This window comes from Entamoeba dispar, genomic scaffold, assembly GCF_000209125.1.
Source record: "Entamoeba dispar SAW760 scf_1105229460223 genomic scaffold, whole genome shotgun sequence".
In the NCBI taxonomy this organism is placed as follows: Eukaryota; Evosea; order Mastigamoebida; family Endamoebidae; genus Entamoeba; species Entamoeba dispar.
The window spans coordinates 52,181-71,693 of NW_001854085.1; the positions used below are offsets into that span (position 1 = coordinate 52,181).

At 26.4% G+C, this 19,513-nt stretch overlaps 12 protein-coding genes across 12 annotated transcripts, besides 22 other annotated features; 6 read left to right on the forward strand and 6 right to left on the reverse strand.

Moving 5' to 3' along the window:
• Positions 1–106: part of a sequence feature (AT_rich) that runs on past the window's edge.
• A 1-nt stretch (position 107) lies between these two features.
• EDI_271990 (uncharacterized protein) lies at positions 108–1,667 on the forward strand (the record flags this gene model as incomplete). The annotated part of the gene is made up of 1 exon (XM_001737011.1): positions 108–1,667. One exon carries the CDS (start codon positions 108–110, stop codon positions 1,665–1,667), a length of 1,560 nt encoding a protein of 519 aa, XP_001737063.1.
• A 95-nt stretch (positions 1,668–1,762) lies between these two features.
• Positions 1,763–1,811: a sequence feature (AT_rich).
• EDI_272000 (uncharacterized protein) lies at positions 1,810–2,952 on the forward strand (the record flags this gene model as incomplete). The annotated part of the gene is made up of 1 exon (XM_001737012.1): positions 1,810–2,952. One exon carries the CDS (start codon positions 1,810–1,812, stop codon positions 2,950–2,952), a length of 1,143 nt encoding a protein of 380 aa, XP_001737064.1.
• Positions 2,953–2,968: 16 nt separating this feature from the next.
• Positions 2,969–3,091: a sequence feature (AT_rich).
• Positions 3,092–3,174: 83 nt separating this feature from the next.
• On the forward strand, positions 3,175–3,597 carry EDI_272010 (60S ribosomal protein L23, putative; the record flags this gene model as incomplete). The annotated part of the gene is made up of 1 exon (XM_001737013.1): positions 3,175–3,597. One exon carries the CDS (start codon positions 3,175–3,177, stop codon positions 3,595–3,597), a length of 423 nt encoding a protein of 140 aa, XP_001737065.1.
• Positions 3,598–3,683: 86 nt separating this feature from the next.
• On the reverse strand, positions 3,684–6,488 carry EDI_272020 (uncharacterized protein; the record flags this gene model as incomplete). The annotated part of the gene is made up of 1 exon (XM_001737014.1): positions 3,684–6,488. The coding sequence occupies one exon, from the start codon at positions 6,486–6,488 to the stop codon at positions 3,684–3,686; it is 2,805 nt and encodes a 934-aa protein (XP_001737066.1).
• Positions 6,489–6,602: 114 nt separating this feature from the next.
• Positions 6,603–7,556, reverse strand: EDI_272030 (SAL1 phosphatase, putative; the record flags this gene model as incomplete). Its single annotated transcript, XM_001737015.1, has 1 exon — positions 6,603–7,556. The coding sequence occupies one exon, from the start codon at positions 7,554–7,556 to the stop codon at positions 6,603–6,605; it is 954 nt and encodes a 317-aa protein (XP_001737067.1).
• An 89-nt stretch (positions 7,557–7,645) lies between these two features.
• Positions 7,646–7,755: a sequence feature (AT_rich).
• A 79-nt stretch (positions 7,756–7,834) lies between these two features.
• Positions 7,835–7,972: a sequence feature (AT_rich).
• Positions 7,973–8,089: 117 nt separating this feature from the next.
• Positions 8,090–8,194: a microsatellite.
• A 27-nt stretch (positions 8,195–8,221) lies between these two features.
• EDI_272040 (histone H3, putative) lies at positions 8,222–8,662 on the reverse strand (the record flags this gene model as incomplete). The annotated part of the gene is made up of 1 exon (XM_001737016.1): positions 8,222–8,662. One exon carries the CDS (start codon positions 8,660–8,662, stop codon positions 8,222–8,224), a length of 441 nt encoding a protein of 146 aa, XP_001737068.1.
• A 145-nt stretch (positions 8,663–8,807) lies between these two features.
• Positions 8,808–8,836: a sequence feature (AT_rich).
• A 124-nt stretch (positions 8,837–8,960) lies between these two features.
• On the forward strand, positions 8,961–10,658 carry EDI_272050 (uncharacterized protein; the record flags this gene model as incomplete). The annotated part of the gene is made up of 5 exons (XM_001737017.1): positions 8,961–9,106; positions 9,195–9,777; positions 9,838–10,116; positions 10,166–10,335; positions 10,400–10,658. 5 exons carry the CDS (start codon positions 8,961–8,963, stop codon positions 10,656–10,658), a joined length of 1,437 nt encoding a protein of 478 aa, XP_001737069.1.
• Positions 9,159–9,193: a sequence feature (AT_rich).
• Positions 9,305–9,336: a sequence feature (AT_rich).
• Positions 9,783–9,830: a sequence feature (AT_rich).
• Positions 10,341–10,392: a sequence feature (AT_rich).
• A 5-nt stretch (positions 10,659–10,663) lies between the features above and the next one.
• Positions 10,664–10,684: a sequence feature (AT_rich).
• Positions 10,685–10,693: 9 nt separating this feature from the next.
• Positions 10,694–13,999, reverse strand: EDI_272060 (uncharacterized protein; the record flags this gene model as incomplete). Its single annotated transcript, XM_001737018.1, has 1 exon — positions 10,694–13,999. The coding sequence occupies one exon, from the start codon at positions 13,997–13,999 to the stop codon at positions 10,694–10,696; it is 3,306 nt and encodes a 1,101-aa protein (XP_001737070.1).
• Positions 11,664–11,691: a sequence feature (AT_rich).
• Positions 12,310–12,375: a sequence feature (AT_rich).
• Positions 12,710–12,735: a sequence feature (AT_rich).
• Positions 13,726–13,748: a sequence feature (AT_rich).
• Positions 14,000–14,024: 25 nt separating the features above from the next.
• Positions 14,025–14,091: a microsatellite.
• Positions 14,092–14,251: 160 nt separating this feature from the next.
• Positions 14,252–14,746, forward strand: EDI_272070 (small heat-shock protein, putative; the record flags this gene model as incomplete). Its single annotated transcript, XM_001737019.1, has 1 exon — positions 14,252–14,746. The coding sequence occupies one exon, from the start codon at positions 14,252–14,254 to the stop codon at positions 14,744–14,746; it is 495 nt and encodes a 164-aa protein (XP_001737071.1).
• A 37-nt stretch (positions 14,747–14,783) lies between these two features.
• Positions 14,784–14,830: a sequence feature (AT_rich).
• A 91-nt stretch (positions 14,831–14,921) lies between these two features.
• EDI_272080 (longevity assurance factor, putative) lies at positions 14,922–15,962 on the forward strand (the record flags this gene model as incomplete). Its single annotated transcript, XM_001737020.1, has 2 exons — positions 14,922–15,180; positions 15,262–15,962. The coding sequence occupies 2 exons, from the start codon at positions 14,922–14,924 to the stop codon at positions 15,960–15,962; spliced, it is 960 nt and encodes a 319-aa protein (XP_001737072.1).
• Positions 15,958–15,992: a sequence feature (AT_rich).
• On the reverse strand, positions 15,983–16,924 carry EDI_272090 (uncharacterized protein; the record flags this gene model as incomplete). Its single annotated transcript, XM_001737021.1, has 1 exon — positions 15,983–16,924. One exon carries the CDS (start codon positions 16,922–16,924, stop codon positions 15,983–15,985), a length of 942 nt encoding a protein of 313 aa, XP_001737073.1.
• A 912-nt stretch (positions 16,925–17,836) lies between these two features.
• Positions 17,837–17,859: a sequence feature (AT_rich).
• Positions 17,860–18,204: 345 nt separating this feature from the next.
• Positions 18,205–18,232: a sequence feature (AT_rich).
• An 87-nt stretch (positions 18,233–18,319) lies between these two features.
• EDI_272100 (uncharacterized protein) lies at positions 18,320–19,123 on the reverse strand (the record flags this gene model as incomplete). Its single annotated transcript, XM_001737022.1, has 1 exon — positions 18,320–19,123. One exon carries the CDS (start codon positions 19,121–19,123, stop codon positions 18,320–18,322), a length of 804 nt encoding a protein of 267 aa, XP_001737074.1.
• A 257-nt stretch (positions 19,124–19,380) lies between these two features.
• Positions 19,381–19,508: a repeat region.
• Positions 19,509–19,513: the final 5 nt, after the last annotated feature.

Genomic DNA, 19,513 nt, shown 5'->3' on the forward strand with positions numbered 1-19,513 from the left:
TTGATTGAACTTTAAAAAAATAATAGTCATTAATGACATTTTAATATTTTTAAATCTATCAAATAACAATATTTTAAAAAATTAATAATCTTAGAATATTTATTATCATGAAAGAACAAGATATAGCAAAAAGTATTGAAGCACAATCAACTAATGTTTGGAATGTTATATTATGGTATTTCTTTGAAATTAGTTACCATTTTTATAATTGTATTGTTAATGTAACTGTTGGTCCGTCATTACAATTATTATCAATATATGCAGGATATGAAAATTCGACTGGTGTTCAAATGACAACTGTTTGTAATGCTGTTGCTAATTGTATTGCTATGGTTGCTTCTCCTTTTGTAGGAGGTCTTAGTGACTATTATTCATTTCGTAAAGGTGCAGTATTAATTTGTGCAACTACATATTATACATGTTTTTTGATTGCTGGTGTATTTTATTATCATTTTTGGTTACTTTGTATATTGTTTTGTATTGCAAGAACATCTTTTGAGTTAGTACGTTTGTTCTACGATTGTCAAATTCCATATATTATGGATCAAAAAAATAGAACATTAGCACAAAGTGTTGGAGGTGCAGTTTCTTTTACTGGTGCAATTCTTGCTATTGGTGTTTCATTTTGTTGTTCTCTTGTTTGGGGAAACTACTCAAATGTTAATCAATTACAAATTACACATGCAGAACCTGATTTTGGTCCATTAAGACAATTAATTTTATTTAACTTTTTCCTTGGTGGATATGTCTTCTTACCATATGTCTTTAGTATAGAAAAAAGTACTCCACCAGCTAAACGTTCTGTTATACAAACATTAAAAGTTATTGGATTAGATTTGATTGATTCATTCAAAAATTATTTTAAGAGTAGAGATTGTGTATTTATGTTTATTTCATGGTGTTGTACATTATCTGCATTAAGTGTTGTAAATGGATTATTTGTTGTTTTACTAACAACAATGTGTGGAATGAAAAAAACTGCAACAGATATTGTATTCTTAGCTTTAAATGTAACTGCATTACTTTGTGGTGTTCCATGGGCATTTTTCTTACATAAATTTGGACCAAAGAGAGCATTACAATTAATGTTGATATTGTTATTCTTTGGAATGGGATGTCTTGTTCTCACTGGAATGAAAGTTTCAAGTACTAAAATACTTTCACAATGGATTATTATCCCAACAATAATATTTATTGGTCCAGCATTTAGTGTAGTTTATACTGCTTCACGTCAATTAGTTATGGAACTTGCTCCTGTTCAACAATTAGCACAATTTTCTGCTGTTACTCGTATTGCTGCAAGAGCTGGTGGAATGGTATTCCCATTAATCTTCTCAACAATAGTAAAACAACTTTGTGCACATGCATTTTCTACTAGCAAGTATAAATACAATTATGCATATCGTATTGCTCAAATCCCTGTGTTTATTCTTCTTATTGTTGCTTTCTTCTTTATGTGTTTAGTTAAAAATCATCATAAAGAATATGTCTCTGGTAAACGTGCACCATATTCTAAAGAAACTGATATCGAATTGAATGAAGACCTAAATAATCTGCCTTCTCCTCGATTATTATCCCAATATGAACAACCAAAATCCCAAGAAGAAGAAGAATATTCTGTCTCATCAATTGGTTATACAATTCAAGACAATCCTATAGAATTATAATTTAATCTTCCAAAATAATTGTCAAATAAATTATCTGAATAGAAAGAAAATAATTTTATTTTTACAATGAACTGGAAAAGTTTGATTTAACAATCTTAAAAAAATAGAAAAATAAAATTAGAACAATCTTTAATTATATAAAATGGCTTTCCATGTAGATAAAACTCTCTCTAAACTTTTTAAAACAGCTTTTGAAAAACAAAAAGAGGAAAGTTATGAAGAGAGATTTATTACACCAGATACAACCAACTTACTTTTTCATAACATTTCTCCATCTGAAGAAAAAACACCTGAAGAATATTTTATTCATTATAGTAAATATTATGCCAATGTATGTTTCAGTACATATCCAGTAATGAATGGTGCTAAATTTGGGAAGCCAATTGCTGACTGTACTATGATAGATGTATATAAAAATATGGTTATCATGTCTATTGCTGATGGTTGTGGTATGGGTTCTAGACCAGCAAAATCAGCCCGTGTTGCATGTGAGAAATTTAGTGAATACATAACATCTGAAGTACCAAAAGAAAAGACTATTGACAAGGTTTTAAGAATTATTAATGACTCAATGGCATATGTTCAAGAAAATATCTTACTTACAGAAGACAGTCCTATGGATGCTGGATTAACAACGTTCCAAGGAGTAGTAGTATTACGAGTTGACTCAACTACTTTTGCTGTATGTTATGTTAATATTGGAGATTGTAGAGGGTTGTTGGTTCATCGAACAAATGAAAAGTGTGAAGAGTTAGTAGAAGGATATTCCACTCGTGTTGATGTAAAGACTACTGGAGGAAGATTAGGACCTGTTGAAGGAGAACAGCCTGAGCTAGATAATTATCGATGTGGAGTACAGTTTGTTCAACCAGGAACTTCTATTATAATTATGACAGATGGTATTTGTGATAATTTTGATATTAGGATGTTTAATGACAGTCCAAAAGATTGTGGTCTTCCAGGTGAGGAATGGTCAGATGATAATTCTACTCAAACAGAAAAAAGAAAACAGGAATTATATCAAAGTTTGATTACATTATATCTTGAACCATCTTTAGTTCAGTTATGTCAAAACGTTTATGATTTTGTTGTTGACAAAACACAAGAACAACGCACTCTTAAAATTGAAGCTTCAAAAACTAAATCTAAGACACCAAACAATCAAATCCTTCACGGAAAAATGGACCATTCTACTTTGTGCGTATTGGTTTTAAATGATGGGTTATTTACTAAAACCACTCTTAACCAATTAGGATTAGAAATCCCAAACAGCATGAAAGTTTAATAAACAGTATAATACCATTTTTAAAACATTTTCATATTGTTTTTTGTTATATTTTTCAATATTTTTTTTTAAATTTTAAATAATGTTTATTATAGAATTGTTATAAATGAATAATTGAAAATATTAAAAGAAATAAAAAGAAGTATCAAATAAGTAAAAAGAGCTATAAAAGAAAAAAGAAATTTTTTTACAACCCTATCGTAAAAAACAATAGTTCTTACAATGCCAAAGAGAGGAGCTGGAGGAAGACAAGGAAATAAATTCAGAGTTACTTGCGGTTTGAATAATGCTTCAACCGTTAACTGTGCTGATAACACTGGTGCTAAGACTCTTACAATTATTTCCGTTAAAGGATTCCATGGAAGATTAAACAGACTCCCAAGAGCTGGATGTGGTGATATGGTAGTTGCTACTTGTAAGAAGGGTAAACCAGAATACAGAAAGAAGATGCATACTGCTGTTATCATCAGACAAAGAAGAACCTGGAGAAGAAAGGATGGTGTTACATTATACTTTGAAGATAATGCTGCTGTTATTGTTAACATGAAAGGAGAAATGAAAGGTTCAGCCATTACTGGACCAGTTTCAAAAGAATCAGCTGATTTATGGCCAAAAATTTCTTCTAATGCTCCAACCATTGTCTAAAAAATGGAATGAATTAACTTCTTGTTAAATGACTTTTTTCTTTTAAAACTAATTTTTGTAAATAGTAAGAAACTAAAACAATCAATTTATTGTTCAAATGTTCGTTTGTTTGCACAGACTATATTTGTAAATGTTTGGGCATCTTCATTATCTTTCCACCATGAATATAATTCAAACCATGTTGCTATATTTTCTGCTCGGTGAACGATTTTAGTTGGAAGTCCTGCCATTTCAGCTACTTTCATACCATAAGATTTTGGACATGCACCATCTAATAATGTATACAAAAAAATTATTTGGTTGTTTTGAATTGTACATCCCATATGACTTAATTTAACATCTCCACGTTCCTCAAACTCTTCGCATAGTTGATGGTAATGTGTTGAAACAATCATTAATGGCTTAATTTTTGAGACTGTGTATTCAACTACTGCATGAGCAATAGCTAACCCATCATGAGTAGATGTACCTCTTCCTAGTTCATCTAATACAACCAAAGAATCTTGTGTAGCATCATGTAGCATTTGAGCTGTTTCGTCTAACTCTACCATAAAAGTACTCATCCCGTGTAAAATATCATCTGAAGCTCCAATACGAGTAAAGATATGATCAACAACTGACATAGTAATTTCTTCACCAGTACATCTCATTCCCATTTGAGCCATGATAACAGCAAGACATACTGTTCTTAATAATGTAGATTTACCTCCCATATTTGGTCCAGTTAAAATAATAGTTTGAGGATCAGTACCTCCAAGAATAATATTAGAAGGAATTGCATTTGTTTTAGTTGAAACAGTCAAGTATGGATGCTTTAACTGTTTTGCATTAAAGTATGGAGTTGTAATAGATGTTGGTTCAGGGTCTTTTCCATATGAATAAATCATTCCATTTTTAATGAAAGAAGGAACACATGATGTTTCCATTGATTGAGAACAACGAGCGATTGAAACAAAACAATCAATCAATCCAATATTAGTAATTGCTCTTGATAATACTAAAGTACTTGATACTTCATTAATTAATTGATTGAATAAAGTATGATGAGAGTCATTAATCTGTTTTTCATTTAAATCATACTCTGTTTGGATATTACTAACTTTAGAACTCATAAGTCGTGCTTCACTTTTGATTTTATTGACTTCAGTATATCCACTAGGTAATTTAGTATGTTTTTTTAGATAAGACTCATAACGTTTAATTGGTAATGCAATTAAATGGTCATCACCTCCAATACTTACATACTTTGCTTCTTCAAAGATTTTTTGAATTGAAACTAATTCCTTAGCAAATTCATTTTCTAATTCATTTCTTCTTTCAAAAGCATGATCTATTTCTTCATTATATCCATTAAAGAAAGTAATAGCATGTTCTTCTTTTGCTTTTGTAAAATCATAGATACTTTCTAACTTAGAAATAAATTCTTCAAGATTAGGATATCCTAAATTGTTTTTATCTAAAACAATTGTTTGAAGTACTTCTGGCATATCTTTTACTATAGCCTTTAATTCATTTATTAATTTTTGACATGTTTCAAACCCTGATACCATACGAATAAAATTAGATTCAGTTATTGTTAATGATGTGCATTGACTTAACAATCGTTCAAGATCAGGTATTACTCTTAAAAATGTTCCTATTTGATCAATTAAATCATTGTTTTCTAAAAAGAATTCAACTACTTCTTGTCTATGAAGAATCTTATTAACATCCATTAATGGTTTTAATAAAAATCTTTCTCGTAACATTCGTTTACCAAATGCTGTAAAACAGTTATCTACAAAATGAAGAAGTGTACCTTCTACTTCTTTTCCTTTACTAGCAAATAAAGCTAAATTAACAATGCTCTGTGCATCAACAATAAGATAATCCTGAGATAATGTTGTATATTCTCCAAAAGTTCCATTAATTATAATTGTCTTTGGGATTAATAAAGTAGTAAAATAATTATAAAGAATAGTAAAGGCTGTCATCACTTGATCGTTAGTACTATACTTCTCAATAACTTTAGGTACTCTTCCTCTATTGGCAAATAATGGCAATACTCCACTAATATCTTCTGGCTCTTTTACATATGTTATTTCTGCAAATTTAAGATTTTTACAAATATGAGCAATATCATCTGAAATACTGTTTAATAATAAGATTTCTTTTGGATGTACTCTATGTAACAAAGTATGAAGACTATTATGTAATTCTGTATCTTCTAAGTATCCTAAGAATACTCTACCAACAGATGCATCACCATAACACACTCCAACATCACATCCATTTGATACGATAGCCATACAAAACATATCACTAGTATCAGAGCATAATTCTGGTTCTGTTGCAGTAGAAACAGTGTATATTCTTGTCAACTCTCTACGAACAATATTTGGTTCTCTTTTACCATTAACAATTATTGTTGCTCCTCTTTTCTTTGATTCTTCTGAAGTTTCTTTTTCATCTACACAACCTACTTTATATCCTAATTCAAGTAATTTTGATGCATATGTATTGAATGATGCTTTTGGTACACCAGCCATTCTCATATTAACTCTATTAGTAATTTTAAGTCCTAATTCTTTGTTACCAATATCAGCATCATTTTCATATAATTCATAAAACTTTCCTTTAGCAAAAAAAACTACAACGTCATAATTATCTTTTTTTATGTTCCAATATTGTTTTTCAAATGGTGTCATTTTCATCAAACAACTTGCAGGGATAAATAATGTAGATGGATCATATCCTTGCTCTCCAATACTTTTCTGATTTTTATCTTTGATATTTATTAGAAAAGAGTACCTCTCACTTCCGATTTCTGCTTCTATTTGTTTATGTAATTCTTCTCGTTTAGCTGTATTAAACATTCCATCTTTAAACTTTAATTTAGATTGGATACTCATCACTTTATTTTTTAAGATTTTTTTCCTTTATTTTTAATTGAACCTTTTATGAACCCTCAATATTATTTCACATAATAAACTTTTAAAAATTAAGAAAAAACGATTAGTTTCATATTATTTTAAATCAGAAAGTACATCTTTTACGACGTTAACAGTTTCATCATGAAGAGTTCCATTAGAAGCAACAATACCATGATTATGACAAAGAGTTCTTCCAAGTGAAAAGTCAAGATCATTACCATAAATATCAGTAACTTTTCCACCAGCTTCTTTGACAATTAAATAACCAGCAGCATGGTCCCAAATCTTTTCTTGATAAGAAAGATTGCGTGGAAGTCTTAAATAAACATCAGCCTTACCAGATGCAATTGCCATGTACTTACATTGAGAATCCATACGTACTGGTGGTTTAGTAACTTGTAACCTCTCAGTAATAGTTTTAGAACGAGATTGGTCAGTGTGAGATACTTCAACAGATTCACAGAAACACATGTCAGATGTTTTTGGAGTAGTTGAGACATGAATATTTTTTCCATTTTTAATATCATTCACAGTAAACATCTTAGCTCCACATCCTTTTTGTGCTGCAACAATTAAACCACCTTCAAAATTAGGACATCCAAGAACTCCAACTTTAATATCACCATCAATCATAAATGCTAAACAAACAGCGTATTGTTCTCTTCTTAAAAATCCAAGAGTTCCATCAATTGGATCTAATACCCAATATCTTCCTTTTCCACCAGCACCATTTCCAAGATCAATACATTTTCTAACTTCTTCATCTTTCATATCTGAATGCATTTGAACATGTTTACAAACTTTAGCAAATATATCATCTGGAATAGTTTTAGTATCTTCTTCAGCAACAATTTTATCTTCTGGGAAGTTTTCATGAATTTTCTTATTTACATAAGCTTGGACTGAATAATCTCCAACTGTTACTGGTGATTTATCATTTTTAATTTGAGTTTGATCAGTTAATGTATGTTCTGCTACTGAAGTAGTGATTCTACATGATACTTGTACAATTTCTAAAGCAAGTGCAAGTTCTTTATCAAATGACATTTTGTTTATTTCATTTTAATTTTTAGTTCTTATTTCCATCCTGAAAAGGTTCAAAAAATGAACTTCTTTTTTTCTTTCTTTCTTAATTGAATTTTATATTTTTTTATTATTCTTGTAATATAAAACAAAATTATTATGTTTTCGTTTATTTATTTTAATTATTTATAAAATATTTATTGTAACAAAATATTATTAAATACCTTTGAAAATCCTGACAATAATTTATTCAAAAAAAATATCAAGGGGTATCTTGTATTTAGAATTAACAAAATCTTGAGATTTTAATTAGTTTTTTTATTAAATGAGTTTATTTTGAAATTAATTTTTTATTAATTGTTTTTCATTAATTAATCTTTTATTTTAAATAAGGAAAAGAAAAATTTATTATTTTTTAAATATTTTTTTTCATAAATATAGAAGTATTAAATGACAAGTCAAAAATATTTCTTTTTTTAGTTTTTAATAACAGAAAACGAAAAAAGAATATCAATAACTACAAGATCTAAAAATCATTAAGATCAATTTTTAGTTTTAAAAGAAGATAATGAAATTTAAAGGATAAAAGAATAAAAAAATAAGAAAAAGAAATAGAGATAATTACCAATAAAAGAATAAAAAGAAATGAAGAAGAAAAACAATTCGATTTTTATCAACAATTTTCAAGTTTATTGTCGTTCACCTCTAATTCTACGGGCTAGTTGCATATCTTTTGGCATAATAGTAACTCTTTTAGCATGAAGTGAACATAAATTAGTATCTTCAAAAAGACCAACAAGATAAGCTTCAGCAGCTTCTTGAAGAGCAGCAATAGCAGCAGACTGGAACCTTAAATCTGATTTTGATTGTTGAGCAATTTCTCTAACTAAATGTTGGAATGGTAATTTTCTCAATAAAAGTTCTGTTGAACGTTGATAAAATTTAATTTCTTGTAAAGCTTTAATTCCTGGATGAGAATGTCTTGCTACAGGTTTCTTTTGTGAAACTCCAGCAACTGCTTTCTTTGAAGAAACAGCTGCTTTTTTAGAAGCAGATTTAGGTGCATAATATTTTCTTGGTTGCTTAGAAGTGGTTGGTCTCTCAGTATTATTTCCTTTTGTTCTTGCCATTTGAGTAGATTTGATTTATATTTTGAGATTGAAGGATTTAAATAGTTCCTTTTTTAATGGACAATTAAAAATTTTAAGGTTTTGTGAAAACCCTAAAAGAGAAAAAGGAGATTAGATTTTCTTTTTTCTCTTTTTGTTGAAACCCAATAAAAATAATAAAAATAGAAATAATTTGTGTTTTAGAATGAGAGTAAAAGACTCAAGAATGTTAAGTTTAGAACTTAGAAATAAAAAAATGAAAGAAAAGTAAAAAGAAATTCTAAAAAAAAGAAAAGTGAAGAACTTGATGAAATCAATAATGTCGTATTTGAAACGAAGTGGGGTGAAATCGAACGGGGTATCTGTTAATCGACTTATTAAAGGAGGAGTTAATAATTTAAAGAAGATATTAAATAACATTGATTGTGTTAGTGAATTACGTTGTAATGACAGTCTACAAGATTAGTTTGTTATTATGAATAAAAAAAGGGTATAACAAAAAAAAGAGAAATATACCTAAAATTTAAAAGAATTTAATTAACTTTTTATTTAGTTTTTGTAGTGAAGAAATTATAACACAATTAATAAATTATGTTTGTGGGATAGAAGTAAGTACAGAAGAATTACAAAGTAATGCAACGAAAGTATTATGTAGTAATCTTCAAAAAATTAAAAATTATTTATTTGAAAAAAATGATTTCTTAATTGCATTGATTGAAACAATTGATTCAGAAAATACTAATACTCTTAGTTGTATTATTAAAGTAATAGATGAATTACTTGTTTCTAATAATTCTACAATGTTTCAAGTTATAGTAGAACAAGAATTACCAATTGATGAATTAATGAAATGTTTAGATATTGACGAAGTATATTTATTATTAACTGATTTATTAAGATATAAAGAACAAGAACAATTTGTTGGAATTGAATGGCTTTCAAAACAATGTCTTATTGATAAATTACTTAGTGTATTCATACAACAAGGAAATTATGGAGATGACTATGATGAAATTATGATTTATAATGTTACATTACTTTTTCAAACAATTTCTATTATTAAATGTGTTTCTATTAATCTTCAATTTAATACTAATGAACTTATTAAACCATTTTATAAAACAATTTTCACTTCCGTTTGTTTTAATTTTTTCATTTATTTAATTAAAATAATAAAATTAATATTTATCATTAAGACAAGTAAAGGGTTTGTTCAAAATGGACTCGACATTATTTTTTCAATGCTTAAAGGTTGTATTAATGATCAAATTATTATTGAACCAGAATATGTTCCAATTTGTTTAAAAGAACTTTTTAAATATTCTGATTATATCACACATCATTTAAATTACATTAACGGAAATATTACTACTGAAAGAGTTCAATTAATTGGAATTATTCAATTAATGATTAATTCACGGTATCAATCAATTTTACAAGATATACTTAATAGACATTGGATTGATTATTGTATTGTTTGTGTTTATATTATAACTAATGTTAGTATAAAAATCTAATCAATAGAATACATTTTATAGTTATGAACATCTATCAACAATTTATCGTCAAACAATTTTTGATATACTCAATAGCATTTTTCAAGAGAATGGAATTGAATGTCTTGGTTTAGCATTATTAAACAATGATTTAATTCAACGAATGATAAAAGAAGATCAAAAATCACAAGAATATTAGTTTGTTATTATCTATATTATTTTAATATTCATTAATATAAATATTTTAAATTAATTCTTATAGTAAAATACATCACTGTTATTTTGATTGTCATATTTTCAATGTTTATTTAATGAATAATTTATATCTTTTAGCTACTAAAAACAAATCAACTAAATGTGGTCAATTAATATCAAATGATAATTGTTTTATTAATTATTTCAAGACAGTTGTTGAAAAAAGAGAACAGGATCTTCCAATTGAATTCTTTATATCAAAAGAAATAGATCTGTTAAAAACTCCAGATGACTTTTCAGAAGGTGTGGATGATGATGATTTATAATTGTGAAATTAAATATTTTTTAAATACCATTGAAGTTAATTGTTTTCATTTTTTATTTCTTTCACAAAAACATCTACTTCTCCAATTTCTTTATTATCACCTTGTGGTAGATGATCTTGATATAATTCTTTTGCTAAAAGTTTTATAATATTTGTATATAAAGACGTCCCTTCACAAAATTCTTTTGGGTAGTGAGCTTGTAAATATTGTAATTGTTTTTGAATCATTTGACCAATATCCTTGTTTAGTTGATAACATCTTAATAATATTTGGATACCCTCTTTTTCAATAATTTCATTAAAACTCTTTTCTCGTTGTAAATAAATTAGTTCAAGTGTAATTTGAGCAATAATATTTGTTTCTTTTTCATTGATAGTAATATTCGATAATTGTTCAATGACTTTATTTATTTGGATTTCTGGTTTTTTACAAAGAGATAACCACTCTTTTTCTATTGAATGGTTTAATATCATTGTTTTAATTGATTCATTTAAACAATCTTCCCACCCTTCATTTGTTTCACTTGTTTTTACAGCTAATATTAATGTTTTAATAATTGAATCTCTTGCTTTACCACTTGGTAAGTGTTGAATAAATGAACATACTGTTTTGACTGTTAAAGAGTTGACTGTTTTTAATAATTCATTACAAGCAATTGGCATTAAAATTGGTTTCTTTTCAACAATACGTTGAACAGCAGTTGGGTTATTAGTCATATTTTCAAAAAATGATTGTACAAGATGATCAATAGGAGTAAAATGTTCATATGGTTGAGAAGAAATAAAATCGATCAATTTTTCTATATCTATTGGAATATTTGCCATTAACGAATAGATAATAGTGTTGAAACATAATTCAAAGAATGAGAATGATTCAATTGCAAAAGTTTTTTCATTTAATAATAATGGAATAATATTCATTAATTGTTCTGATTTAGAAAATATAATGAGTTGTAATACAGTAAGAATTTCTAGTCTTTCCTTTTCATTTACTTCTTTAATAAGGTTAATAAGAAATTTAATAAATTTAATAACACTATCGTTATTTAATTGTTTAAATAAATCAATGTTTTTAGTTTGATCTTTAATATATTCTTTTATTTTATCATGATTAGAATTATTATATAAAAAGGTACTAAACCAACTACTTTCTTCTTGTTTTATTTGAATAAATGAAATAAATGGTTTACACTTATTTTTAATAATAAAATCATATGCTTCTAATTTAGCAATACACAACACAACTTCTTTAACTTCAACAAGAAAAGGAAGGGTTTTACTTATTTGTTGAATTAAAGTAATTGTAGCACTTAATTTTGTTGGTTCATAAAAGAATTTATCTTCTGTTAATATTCCACTCAATTGAAGTAATTGATGGATAGAATTTTTAATAATAACACATTCATCAAATTGTATAGAATGAAGAATAATTTGTTCATATAAACTTTTTTCTATTCTACTAAACTGCTCTGATTTAGCTAATGCACTGAGAATTAAATTGCAAAAAATATTATAAAATTGACTATAAACTTCTGTATTAACTTCAACTTCTTTTCTACACAATGATTCTCTTAATTCTATTTCTTCATTTAATAACTGTGTTGGAATTGTAGTTGGTAATCTGTTCAATACAATTAAAGGATGAGAAGAAGTAAATAAGAAAATAATTTTTAATTCATTTTTATCACAATGATTTTCTTTTAAAATATTTAAATATTCTTCAAATGAAGAAGGTTTTGATAATACTTCAATAAATGCATTTGAAATATCATTAAAAGAACATTTTTCATGTGGGTGTTCATTTATATATTCTTTAGCAAAAAGATCGAATAACTTCTTTGTTTTTAATTTATCTTGAGGTAAACAAATATTCTTTATAATAGAAATAAATGCTTGACTTAATGACAATGTTGCATATCCTATTTTTTTAATGTAATCAATAAATACTTTTTCATTAAATTCATTTGATTGTAAAAAATATTCTACCATTTTAATTTTATTAATTTGTGGTATTTCTATAAACATCTGAGCAATGATATCAGTTGTTTTCTCTTTTAAATTATTTAATTTTAAATATTCATCAATACCAACTTCAAAACTATCATTAAATAATGCACCAATAACTCTCCATTCTTTTTTTCTATTTAATGCAGTTTTCCAATCAAAATTATCATTTTGTTTAAATGGTACAATCATTTGAAGACATTGTAAAGTTAAAGGAAGAAGTAATTGATAGCCTTGGGCATTAATTTGTTTAAATAATGTCATCATAAAAAATTGAAAAAAGTCAGTACAATATTCATCACAATCATAATTAATATACAGTTTTGCCATACAATTATTCATTGATAACACATTTGTAAGATTAGTATAAACACATTGTAATATTTGATCTCCTCTTTCCTTGGGAATTTCATATTTAGAATCTGTACGATCATTATAAATATGTTCTATTAAATAAATCATTTGAACAAGATAACTTTCCATTTCTACTTTCAATTTGAATGAACCATTAAAAATGTCGTTTAAAAATGAAAATACTTCTTGAGAAAGATAATATTCTTCAGTGGAAATAATATTTTGAAGAGATATTAAAGTAAGTAAATGAGGAATAATATCTTTTTTAAAGGTTTTAAAAATTGAATTTGTTTGTTCAATTAAAAGATAATATTCATTATAAATATCGTGTATTTGACGAATAACTAACATGTAAATCTTTTCATATTCACAATAATTATAATTTAAACAAAATAATAGAAAATCATGTAGTTGAGAACTATTTTCTGTTTGAATAAAATATGAAATTTTTGAATGTAGAACATTATTTAAACATTCTAATATTATAGCAACATTATTGTTTATAAATAAATTTGTAGTACTATTAATTAAGTTACCATATAATTGAATAAACCATTTAATACTTTTTCGAAGAATACATATGTCATTTTCATATTCTAAACAATCTTTTAAGAAAAGTAATTTTTGAATAATGACTTTATCTTTTTGTTCAATTTCTTTAATTTGTATAAGAATAAATGAAGAAATAAAATATTTTGCTTTATCAATACTATTTAAAAATTTTAATATTTTTCTCATTGCAACACATACAATTAAATGTACTTCCTCTGGTATTTCTTTTGTTTGTAAAATAACTAAAAAAGTTGTTAGTATAACTACAACATTTTCTTCTGTAATATTAGTTTTATATCGTTGTTCATAAATTTGTAATGCATTAACAATATGATTCCTTACTAAAGGTTCTTGGTTTAACGTTAATTTGTTAATTTCTTTCATCTCATTATAAGTAAGTTTAAGAATAAGTGGATAATTGTTTAAAGTCATTCTTTTCCTTTTCCTAGTTATTGCCTTTTATCTTTTTTTTTTTTTCTTATATCTCTTTTTTTATCATTTTAGTTATTCTTTTTTTTTGTTTTATATCCAAAAAACTATTAATAGATACTCATTAGATTCCTTTTCATTTCATTTCCTTCTGATAAAACGTCAAATCACCCATAATAACGTATTTACACGTCATCATCTAACTTGATCTTAAATAAAAAGGATGAAAGAAGTAATCTTGTTATTTACTTATTAATGTCAATTCCTGACGCACCAATTGTACAATCACTTGAAGCAATTTCTCCTTCACAAAATAACCAACAATTAGCTAAACCTGAACCAAAATGGATTCATCTATCTCGATACTTATCAAAGACCTCACAAAATCGAGTTTTTGTTGATCCTAGTGGAGTTGGACATTTTAATTCCATGACATGGGAACCTCCATGTGAATTATTAGATTGTGGAACAAGTTATTTACTTAAATTTGAAGTTCCTGGTATTGATAAAAAGTCTTTGTCTTTACAATATAGCAATAATTGGGTTATTGTTTCAGGTAATAAGAACATGCCAATTGATGAAGGTGATTTCTGTTTTACTGAAATATTATATGGTCAGTTTAGAAGAGAAGTTCCTGTTCCTGTAGATTCAAGTAAAGACGGAATTAAGGCTTATTATCAAGAGGGTATTCTTTATGTGAAATTATTAAAAGTTTCAAATAGTAGTTGGGTCAATGTCGAAATCGTTTAAAAACATAATTATAATTTCACTTTTTTCATTTTCTGTGTTAATTTCTTTTATTTTTTTATTATTAGTTTTATTAGATATTATTTTGAGAACTGTCTGTTCATATATGATTCAATCTCATTTTATTGTATAAACTATGCAATGAAATAGAATTAAAAAGATTTATTTATTAATCACTATGACTCAACATCCAAGTGTAATGGTAAAACCAAAAACTGTCAAGGACAAACTTTCTGTTGTACAAATAATTATTCTTATTCCATTAGTTATTGTTTGTTTTCCAACTTCTTTAACTCGATACCAGACTAAAAACTTAATTATTCCATCAAATTTTCCAAAAGCATCAGACCTCTTTCCATCATTATTTATTTTAGTATTCTTATCTCTATTTAGATACTTTTTAACAAAACATATATTAAATCAACTTGGTGAATGGTGTATTGATGTTTGATATTTTTTTTTTCTTTAAACTCTACAACATTCACATTGTTAGAGAAAAAAATGGAACAATAAAAAAGTTAGAAAAGAAAGAGTTGAACGTTTTGGTCATTGTGTATTTAAAAATATCTATTTTTTTATCACTGCTCCTCTTGGTATCTGTTTATTCAAAAATGAAGATTGGGTTCCTGCTGTGTTGTTTGGTAATGGAAAACAAGACATATCCTTACTTTGGGAAGACTTTCCCTTAACACCACAAACTCGTAGTATTATTCTATTTTATAATTGGGAATTAGGATATCATCTTCAATCCTTGTTATTTCATCTTCTATCTACCCCTCGTAATGATTTTTTTGAAACACTCTTACATCATTTATGCTCTGTTTTTTTGATGACATTTTCTTATACTAATAATTGTGCAAGAATTGGGGTTCTTGTTTTAATTCTTCATGATGTTGTTGATGTCTTTATGTACTTTTCAAAATGGGCAATTGATCTTGAAAACGTTATCCCTGGAGGTCTCTGTTTTATTTTCTTAACTTTTGTTTATGCCTTATTCAGATTATATGTATTTCCTATATACATTATCCGAGCAGGTTTGATAGCCATAAATTATGTTCCTGATACAATTAAATATAAATATTTAACATATGGATTATTTATGTTGATGTTATTTTCTTTACTAGCATTGCACATTTATTGGTTCTATCTTATTATACAAATGTTAATTCATTTAATAAGTGGAAAAGGTGCAAGAGACATTCACTCTGTTGTAGAATAAATAATAATTCAATCATTTATTTAATAAAATGTAACAATCATTAATTTCTTGATATATCTCCCTATATGTATTTGATTATTCTGGTCAAAACAACTTATTTTCATATCAGTACTGAGTCTTATAGTTTCAAAAAGCCATATCGTGTTCTTTTCTTTGATTTTTACTGAACAAATATATTCAGGCAATGTTAAATTTTGCCAAATTCCATTAATTTTCTGCATGAAAATATCATTTCCTTTTAAAATCCTTCCTTTAACTCCATCATTTGATGCAATAAACAAGAATTGTTGATTAGTTTCATCACAAAATATGAATGATTTAATTCTTCTTTCCATGAAAATAAGTTGAACAATATTGTCATTAAGAAAAAATGAACCACTGAGAATAATTTCATATTGCCCTTTTCCAATTAATTGTCCTAGTCTTTGAATTTCTTTAATTGGCATTAAATCTCGTTCATGAAAACTTTGTGCTAAGAACAAAGAACGTTGAACTACCTTTGGACTAACTTCGGGGTCATTTATAATCATCCCAATTTCATTCATCCATTGGTCGTCAACAATCTCTCCTAAAGCATATATTTCTTCATCACTTATCCTATCTAAAATACTCATTAACATAACAAGATGTATTACTCCATTTGACTTCATGTATTTATTAGTACTATTATTTATTATGCTTTGTGCTTCTTTTTGAAGAAGTAATTGTCCTTGTTGGTTTATCACTTCTTTCTTTTTCATTTCGTTTTGGTGTTGTTTTTGAGTTTTATTCTTTTCTTGTTCAATTGTTGAAAATTCTTTAGACTCATTTATAGTATGATCAATAATAACTTTTTTTGTTTTCTTTGTTTCGTGAACATCTTTCTTTGTTACTTTTTTACTTCCTTTTATTACATTACATTCAATATTTTTCGGAGGTATTGGTCGTTTTTCCATCATTGGATTTAATTTTCCTTTTTTCATATTATTTTTTGAGATCTAGAACTTTTGTCTTTCTTTTTTTTTCTTACATGCTTTTATCACAACATTATCACTCAATCATTCCTTATTTATCTTCGTTAAAGGACGCACAAAACTTTTCTTTGATTAACAAGAAAACACTTAGTTCAGTACAGTCATTAGAGGAAAATCCATGTTATTCTGTTTTTTTTAATGATAAAAAATTACCAGCAAGTACTTCGTCATTGAAAAAAGAATTACTTTTGTTCAAAGGTATTCATTGTTTTAATTGTGGTAATAGAATAGAACAGTTAATAACTGAATGTTCTCGATTTTCTAGAATCAGACACTCAAACGGAAATATCCCAATTCAATTAGAAAGTAAAGTGATTCAATCAACATACATTCCAGAATATCCATCACATTTTTCACATTTACAAACAATTATCACAGTTTTTCCTAGTGATATATCTCGACTCCTAGAATTTTCTTGTTTGAAGAAAGTAATAATTTTCATTACCGAAGACGAACTAATTTCACAACTATATCAAACCATTGTATCGTTATCACCTTCTATCAAAATTATTCTTCACTTTACCACATTGAGCAAAGATTCACTCAAACTACTTCAACAAACAAACGCGTATTTGGTTAGTTCTGATTGGAGAAATTTTATCTGTTATAAAACTGATAAATTTATTTGTTATTTATCTGAATTAGACACTCCTTGTTTTAAACGAATAAAACAATTTCTTCCTCATTCAATTGAAATTTATTCGGAACCAACATTTCTTATATCAGTTAATAAATATAAAGATATCAATAAAGTGTATTCATTAAAAGAGTTTGATGGAATTCAAAAAGTGAGTCTCAATGGAATTCATACAAAAGGAATTACTATTGAATTACCTGTGAATATCACCGAATTAAATTCTGATTTTAATATATTAAATTTTAATGATTTAACTCAATTAAGAAATGCTACATTGAAATGGATACCTGAAGTATTAAATCTTCCTTTATTAAAAACAATAAAATTAAATAACTGCGAATGTACAATTGACCTTCATCAGTGTTATTTACTTGAAAATGTACAAATAGAAAAATGTTCAAGTCCATTAATTATTTTGTCTTCTTCAATTAAATTCTTAGTTATTGAATATTGTCAATTTATTAATTCACTTACCCTTCCATTATCAATTGAAAAGTTTGTGATTAAGGATTGCTCTTCATTAACAGAACTTAAAAATTCTTCGTTGGTACAGCCAATTGGTGTAACAATAAAAAATTGTAGTTCATTAAAGAATATAATTTTAAATTATAATAAATTAAGAACGTTGTTATACAAAACAGAAGAAGATTGCATTATTAACGTTAATGAATTAAAAGAACATGGAGTAACATGTCTTAATTTTTAATCTAATCCTTTTTAAATTCATTTTGTTGGTTAACTGAGAAACAATTGTTAATATTATTATGGATAACCATACTTTCCATTTGTTGATTATTTATTTCAGCTTGTTTTACAACTACATTATTGTTTTTTGTTTTGTTAAACAAATAAGTCTTAATAATTCTAACAATTTCAAACCTAACATATCTCCAAAAACAATAATAAACATGATCATAAAGTACATAAATTGTCCATATACAATACATCAAAAATAATATTTTATCTATATATTCCCAATGAAGTAACATGATATAGATTCCATAAACACTTAGAATTGAATAATAGATAACTCGAGTTATAACAAACATTATAGAATAAATATCATCTAATAACTGATGATATTTAGCAGGTACAAGTTGGTTAAGCTCTGAAATAAGTAAAGAAACAGAATCTAATAATAATCGAACAATTAGACCACCACATTGCTTTACATAAAACATATAAAGAATTCCAATATAACCAGGTATTGTATGCATGAGGATTGTTCTAAGTTCATCTGCTTGATTATTTTCTTTTAAAGTAACAACAAAATCAGTAATTTCTATTACATATGATATAGAAACTTCAAATAAAATAATTTCCTGGAGCAAAGTCATTCCAAGTAAATAATGAGGCTCAGCATCTTCATGCAAAGAAAAAATAATACATCCTAATAAAAGTATAACTTCTAGTACTGTAAAATGACTTCGGTATTTCCACTTTCTAAAATATATACCTATCCAAACAGCAATTGGTGTCATAATAAGAACACCCCACACAAAAGGATTCATTGAAATTAACTTTTTAGTTTATTTTTTAGTTTATGAAAATAAAGTTCTCTCTTACTTCTTCATTTATTTTTATTAACGAACAACCATTTATCTCACTTTGTTTAATTCAATACCTTTCCACTGAGTTACTGTTTCAATACCAATAAAATTTGATCCTGTTAATATAACATAAAAACTCAAATAAAAACTGTCAAATTTTTTTTTTAAGCATTTTAGATTTGATTTAAACATAATCTATTTAATTTATTTCACGAGTTACAAATATGAAGAAGTCACAAAAAAAGAAAAAGTATAAACCAATATCACTAAGAAATTTAAATGATAGAAGAATGAATGAAAATAGGTATTATCTCTACATAAATAGAAATATAATAATTATAATATTTAAAT